The sequence below is a fragment of the Amblyomma americanum genome, chromosome 1 (assembly GCF_052857255.1).
Source record: "Amblyomma americanum isolate KBUSLIRL-KWMA chromosome 1, ASM5285725v1, whole genome shotgun sequence".
Classification (NCBI taxonomy): Eukaryota; Metazoa; Arthropoda; class Arachnida; order Ixodida; family Ixodidae; genus Amblyomma; species Amblyomma americanum.
The window spans coordinates 309,987,462-309,994,991 of NC_135497.1; the positions used below are offsets into that span (position 1 = coordinate 309,987,462).

The 7,530-nt window shown below is 45.6% G+C and overlaps 1 protein-coding gene across 1 annotated transcript; it reads right to left on the minus strand.

The window, feature by feature from the left end:
• Positions 1 to 5,462: 5,462 nt before the first annotated feature.
• Positions 5,463 to 6,649, minus strand: LOC144098574 (uncharacterized). Its single transcript, XM_077631326.1, has 3 exons — positions 6,520 to 6,649; positions 6,066 to 6,129; positions 5,463 to 5,649 (listed from the first exon to the last, which is right to left on the minus strand). Exons 1-3 carry the CDS (start codon positions 6,628 to 6,630, stop codon positions 5,489 to 5,491), a joined length of 336 nt encoding a protein of 111 aa, XP_077487452.1. The 5' UTR covers positions 6,631 to 6,649; the 3' UTR covers positions 5,463 to 5,488.
• Positions 6,650 to 7,530: the final 881 nt, after the last annotated feature.

A 7,530-nucleotide genomic window follows, 5' to 3' on the forward strand; every position in this document is an offset into this window, starting at 1 on the left:
GATTAGATTCCGAGTGCTCAGTGCAGTGAGTGTTGGAGCCTATTTTTTCTCATCAGTGTCAAGCATCACAATCAATCAGTTTGATTTTATGATTTTAGTATGCTCTGTTGTGCAACATACTGTACCAGTGTGCAGTTGATAATGCAATGGAGGAAAGTCAGTGTTTTGGTGCATGTCTTTGCTCGCAAAAATTATGGCATAAGGTAAAAAATAAACAACTGCTAACAACAACACAGACGGTGGCTGAAGTTGTTTAATTGCAACACAAGATATACACCTACGCCACATCATAAATATCACAGTACGAAGATAGGCTCACACTTGTAAATTGGGCGGGTAAAAAAATAAATATTTTTTCATGTTTATCAAAGGTGTGTGATGCCCATCTTTGCATAAGGGCACTTGACGCTACATTCCCAGCGTCTGTGCATGATTCCTTCGTGTGGCGGGCATCACCGGTGCATCATGCACTGTGCAATCACAATTTTCTCCAGTCTGGAGAATGTCTACTAGGCATGTGAATTCTGGTACAAGGGCGAAATAGTTGCACTGAACAAATCTAAATCCAGTCACTAGTTCTCAGACAACAGTTGCATATAGCTGGTTAAGCAAATGTACAGTGAACACATTGTTTAGGCAATTTGCTTTCAAACTACTGCAAATCCAGGGTTTCCACATGTGAGCAGTGGTGTCAACGAAGGTGTTGCATTAGTGAAACTACTATCGCTAAGAAAATCGGAGGTCAGGAAGAGTTGAGGTTTTCCTTCAAGGTATTTATAACATAACAGTGATACATAATAACATAGATAACATAACATAATAACATAAATACCACAGGATGCAGACCTGCTTATTCCTGCACATCGAGTGAGTAAAAAATAAGATATTTGTCCATGTTCCTTCACTAGTGAGCAATGCAATATGCAGTAGTATCACAACTATGTCATAACCTAAATATCAAAACATGCAGATTTGCTTTTACTTGTAAACCGAGAGGGTGGAAAAATAAGGGATATTTCCTTATGCTGTAGCTCAGAAAATGTGAGGTCAGATATAGCTGAGGCTCTCCTTCAAAGCCGATATGTCTATAGGTACATGTCACCATTTGTATACAGCAAACTTACAGGCTGTTAAATGGCCTGTATCATGGCTGATAACATTGATAGCAATAATTATTGTATCATAAATAGAGGCCCTTGTAATGAGGGGATAAAAGTAATAAATGATGAAATAAATAATGGACTGAAAAATTCATGCACCCAAATTGCAGATGCTGCACTATTAGCGCAGCATTTTGAAAAATGTCAGTCTTCATTGGCCTGCAGGTGATGGCGCCTACCCACTGCAGCCATGGTTGGTCACACCTATTCCAGGATGTCATGCTCCTGGCAGTCCTGCTGCCGGGTTCAACAGTGCACATTCATCACTGAGATCTGTTGTCGAGCACACGATTGGCGTCCTGAAGAGGCGGTTCAGGTGTCTACAACGGTACCGCGCACTGCACTACGAACAAGAGGCCGTAGCAAAGATTGTTGAAGCTTGTGCAGTGTTACACAATGTGCGCATATATTCACGACGGCCTCAACTTGACCCCCCTGAGAACGATGACCCTGATGATGACACAGACCTCTGTGATGACAACGGTGCCTTTCCTGCTCTATACCAGGCAGGTAGACATAAGCATGACCAGCTGCTGCAGACATTTGTGCGCCACCCTTGCCTGTAGACACGTATGTCCCGCAAGCAGCTGCCTCGGCAGCACCAGCCACCTCGCCTGCACCAGCCACCCTGCAAGCAAGGACCTGCACCAGCCACCCTGCAAGCAAGGATGGGCATTATTGCATACTTTGTTTCAGACGGCTAGAAGTATGTTGCACTGTTTATTTTTAAGTTTTTGTGTGAAGTGAAAACTCAGTTCCAGCTATTTATTTAATATATTCGCGCTGCAGCATGTGCTCTGTTTAAACATACTTCATTGTGTCTGTGAGCACAGAACGCTGTCTTCGCAGTATTTGTCCCCTGAGGCAGGAAGCCTCTGCTTACTTCTCACTGCATTGGCTTCATCAAGTAGATGTGCGCCGCAAGGAATTCAGCTTCAGTGGTGCTGTACAAACGCAGTCTATGGTGTGCTGCTTCAAGCTGTGTGATTCATGTGTGAAGATATGTGTGGTGTTGCAGTGTTGTGAAAAGCTGCTACTATGCACAGTGTTCTTCACAGTGGCATGTGTAGCATTTGGCAAAGTCCTGCCTAGTCGACATTGTGGCAGTGGTCGTCTTTGCCCTTGCACCTGCCAGCATTGCAGTGTTAAATGAAGTGGGCGTCGTCCGCCATTGGAGCAAACTGTGGCCATGTTTGTGACCTTGCATCCCGCCTATCCTACACTCTGTGAAATGTGGGCTGTATGTTAATGCTATCTTCAGGACTTGTTTGTATGCTGTGCCGTGTAGTGTCAGTATGTATGCAGCATGCCAAGAGAACAGTCTGTGCATTCACCATCCGTCTGCAAAAGAACATAAATTTTTCCCTGTCCTCAGTGCCCCCAGTGTGGAGCCTCTGTCGTGCGTGTTGTGTTTTGGCTACCGTTCATTGGCAACCACTTGAGCATTATGTTACCTCTCTGGCCATCATCATCGCTGCAGGTCACAAGGCGCGCACAGTACACAAGATGCAAGGTGCCAACGGTATCGCCCTGAGAGTGCAATTTCATCCGGTAGAAAAGTGTTTGCGCAAGACAAAAAAGGAAATGTTCAGTGTGCTTTTATCTAGTCACGAATTTAGTATAACATTGATCTGTAGCATTTCTTGCAGCCTTCATTCATTCGATCATTGATCTATCCACGCATATAGCTACTTACTTCATAGAGCTACAGCCACATCGCCCAAGGGTTTGCCACCCAGGCTTACTTTTAATGGTTATGTTTAAGCTGAAATTATAGTAGACAGTGACAAAAAGTGCACTGCAGTTCTGGTTGCGTTATAGCTTCTTTTTTCAGTTGCGCATATGTGCGTCTCAGTTTGGATGGGTATATTCTGAAATGAGGCTTACATTTGTAGGGTAAAACGCCTCTTTGAGGGTCCATGAAGCAGTTGTTAAGCTGCATTTAAAAGAGTTTAATATAGCATGTTAGTTGAGTGGTCTATATGTTTGTTCCATGCAGGGCAGAGGCCTATCTCGTGTCTCCCCTATTAACCCTGTATTTTGCCAGCTGTGGCACCGCATCTGGCAAAGGACACGGTTAATGGGAGAGGCAGGATGAGAAATATAAGCCTAATTACTTAAATAATCATCACAGTGAAGGCAATTGGCAGCAATATAATGCTGCAGCAGAAAAAGTTTCTTTCATGTGAAGCGCATATAAAACTACTTCTTTGTGTTTAGGCATATGTCCCGTTTATCGGAGTGTGATGGCATAGAATTGAAATCATTTTGCGAAATGTCAACATCGCCTGAATTGCAGATACATCTGTGAGTAACATGGACGTCGGCGCAATGACATATATTAGAGGAGGTCCCTTCAGTAAGATTGTTAACAAAGTTTAATAAATGCAGCACTGCTAAAACCAATCCTTGTGACAAACCCAATGTAGCATCAACAGATTAGGGGGCGCACCGTTAGCTATGACGCATTGCTTTCTATGACAGGTAAGCTTGTACCCAGTGGGGAATGCAATAATTTTCCAACAAGTCGTTTATCGTGAAGCCAAGTCCTTGTCGCTTTTTTTGTGTGTTGCGCACAGAGATTTGTTGTCACCCTGACAAGGCTGCCACTCACCTCTCTTTCTAGCTGCAACATGTGAAGCGATTTAGCCACCAGCATAGCACACTGCTTTATTATGCTGCGCTTAGTAACGGTGCCCTGCGATTTTTTTTTTTGCCTGCTATTGTGATCATGTTGTCCTTATTGTAATGACAACAGCTGGCTGTGCCAGTTTCTTGACTGCACGCCAAGCCAGCACTGTCTAGCTACACAGAGGTCAACTATGCCATGCTTCAACTTGTTTCACTTCCCAAGGCTTGATGCTAGGAACTTTGACTGATATGCTTCGCATGAGAATCGTAGTTTTTACACATCCTTAATGAGCAGCCTTAAATCTCATTCCGTTTCCGCATTACTGTCACTGGCAAGACACGTTATATCAGAGATGTAGAGAGTTCTAAAGAGTTGCCTACCTGTGCTCCACAGTCGAATGGCATTACAGGTGCAGTATGACCTCGGAAAGACATGTATACACAATTACTTGTTCATTGCAGGAAATGATGTTACGGGCATAGGTGTTTTTGATGAATACACGATGAACACAATGTCATGAAAAGCAGTCATAGTGGCCCTCATATTCCATGTTGCATTTGCCACCTTTGCGCTGCTTCCAAGCACTCTCATTGCCAATTTTAAGCGATTGGAGTGCCTTGGCTGCACTTATGCAAACCTCACTTGCTGTATTGAGGCGTTGCCTAGATTTTACTTTTATGTTAACATGAAATTTTTTTACTTCTGTTGGTGACATGCACAACCTCTGTATGGCACAGTAGTGTCACCATGAAGTTCGTGGTTATAACCTAAGGACACATTTCTACATTGCCAACACCTCTGCTACACATTGTACTGTAGATTGAGTTGCCACCTGACTGGCTTTATCACCATGCATGCTCAGCATGTTATCAAAATGTCAGAACAGTGCAACGGTTGATATAGCATCTTAATGTGCCACTGCTCCCTCCTTTTCTTTTTCCGCTTCAGACCATTCATTGTTATCCTTCGAGGACTGCTTCCTGTCGTATATGACATGAAATATGTTTTTAACACCTGCAGCTATGAAATTTGGTTTTCATAGAAAGGAAAGGCACAGTAACTATTCCACTTCTGGGAGGTCACCTCAACAGTGCTGTGGGTGAAGGGATGAAAGAGGAAATGAAAGCAGGAAGAGAGAAAGAGGCACAGTAGCAGAGGTCTCTGTATTATTTTCACCGCCTAGGGCTCCTGATCATGCACCGACATTGCACAGCTCATGGTTATCTTAGGAATTTTGCCTCCATCGAAACGCGGCCGCTGTGACCAGTATTTAACCTGCGTCCCAAAGCTGAGCATCCAAAAATTCCTCTCCTTACAGTAGCCTGCACGGCCTATCATAGATTTTCTCACTACACTGCTCTGACTGCCAAGGTCGTACTCTGTTGTGTTCCTCTGAACTCATTTCATGGATCGCCACCATTCTCGCAGGGCACCTGGTTCCGGCCCTGCAGTGTGTTGTTAATGTCGTGCAGGGCCTGCACCAGCTGCTCGACGGCATTGACCTGGCGGACCTGCAGGCTTTCAATCTTTTTTTTTTGCAAAGACAACAAACGTTCTTTAACACCGTCCTGAGGGAAACACTGAACATAGTCTTTAATATTTTACCCCTGCCAGGTGGGCCCTAATGATGCCAGGACTGTCGTCATCTGCCGGAGCTGCTGGTCCTTTGTTGTGGCCAGGCACCCTTGTTGTTCTGTTAGAGCGGCGATCCCGTTGCACCTTTGTTGGACACTGCATGGGTGGTCTTGCTGGAGAGGTGAAGTGCATGCAGCCACCTGATTGGGCCACCTTGCTGGTGCGGTGCAGCTTGTTGTGTTGGTGGCGGTGTAGCTAGCGCACTTGGCTGGTCCTCGTTCTCTGCATATGTGTAATTTCAGCGTGTTTTCCTGTGATGTAATCACAAGACACTTCTGCCTAGGAACATGCGTCACATTTTTGTTGCATTGTCTTATGCTTCACTTTACTGCAGGAGCATTCTTGGGTTGTACACCTTTTTCCATTTCAGGTAGCATACATTGAAATGTGGTGCCATGTATACAACACAATTTGGCCATAAATGCATAAAAGTAATGTTACGACTGCAAAAACAGTGGTGATTTACTGAAAAATACAAGTTTGTTCAGTGTAAATCCGCAGATATATTAGCCAACTGACAGTGTGATAGTTATGATCACATTTCCTCTAACAATGCTTAAACGCTATGTCTCACCATGCTTGTAACTGTCACCTGAACATGCTTAGAAAGCTGTTGTCTACTGAAGTACATGACAAACCTTGTACTGAGCAATAGACATGGTCGTCCACGACTTGTGACGCCTGTGGCGCTGGGCTGGGTGCCTGCGAGTGCATACGATGAATACTTACAGTTCAGTCATACTTCAGCGGCAACACAAGCATTGATTTTTTGTGATGCTTTCGACGATGTGCCATGCTATATTTAATTTTCAATAAAAAAGATTTTATATATTTATGATCCCAGCTTCATTCTTTTTGAGACATCTTTTGCTGAGGCATATTTCAAGGACGTTACGAATGCACCATGGTGATATGGGAACAAAAGATATGTGAATTTATGCACGGCTAGCATGCATGCTTGCATCATTCTGTAATGCGCTAGCAGAGTGTCCTAGCGATTTCAGCTCCTGCCTGTTAGCAGCAACCACTTGCTGTAGAAAGGTGCTGACATTTCTTATTGCAAGCTGAGAAAATTCTTTCATAGTTACTCACCGGTGAAACTGCAGCTGCCGGTTCCATGCCGACTACGGCCGGAGACCTGCGCCCCACGGAGCAGTCTTCGCCAACGATTCCCAGAATTCGGGCATCACTTGGGCTTAGCATTGCCTCCGGGTTCGGCAGACCCCCGCCTGTAGTTCTGCATGAATAAAATGATATGACTCTCATACCTAAAAGGGAAGTGAGGCGGGAGAGTTATAAGCATTCCAAGAGGCCCGACTATTCCTTGACAAAATCTAGGACAAATAGCTTGCAGCCTAATATGCCAAATGTATAGGTTGCCCTGCTGGATTAGACAGAGTAAGGTATTAGATATGTCCAGTTTTCAACTGTGTGTCTCTTAACGGGCCTCGTGCTGAAAGCCATGTATTGCAACATTAGTTGTTTAGAAGCCACCAGAGCGTGTGACGACGTTCGGCGCGTCTGCACATGTGACACTGGGTAAGCACAAGTGCACAGCAGTACACTGGCCTTTGCACAGGCCCTCCTAACTGGACGAGCGGGCAAAATTCGCGGGCACCGAAGAGCACACACGTGATAGTGAAAGTGTAACCGTGCCACGCCGCGCTCCAAAAGCAGATTAGCGCAACTGTGTTCGGTACCGACTAGCGAGCCTGCAGTTCGCGCTTGCCTCACCCGCTGCTGCCAGAAGGGCTTCCAGCCTTCCCGCGAGTGCGGTGCCGGCCCCAGCTTGTTCATCTCGGCCGCCAGCTGCACCCACAGGCGCTGGCGTCTTTCTGCCGGCATCGCCTCGCTGGCCCCGCGGCCCAGACCGGCATGCTGCTCCATAAAACAGAGCATGACCTCAAGTTGATCTGCACTGCAACGCGGTGTATAAACACCACGCTGCTTACCGTGGGCCACGCTCGCACACGGAGGCTCCATGCTCGTCACTGGTGCTCCGTAGCAGACGACAGCAGACGACTGCCAAAACGAACACACTGCTCACGAGTTCAGTCACAGCCACCCTGTTAATGCAGTAGCAACTCTACAAAAAAATTGAGT

What these genes read in the sequence shown, in the direction of transcription:
- LOC144098574 (XM_077631326.1), bottom strand. Translation starts at nt 6,630, where the DNA reads ATGCTAAGCCCAAGTGATGCCCGAATTCTGGGAATCGTTGGCGAAGAC. An exon ending in CGGCAGCTGCAGTTTCACCG is followed by an intron (nt 6,130 to 6,519) that starts GTGAGTAACTAT and finishes ATGCACTCGCAG; the next exon opens with GCACCCAGCCCAGCGCCACA. An exon ending in TGTCTATTGCTCAGTACAAG is followed by an intron (nt 5,650 to 6,065) that starts GTTTGTCATGTA and finishes ACACATATGCAG; the next exon opens with AGAACGAGGACCAGCCAAGT.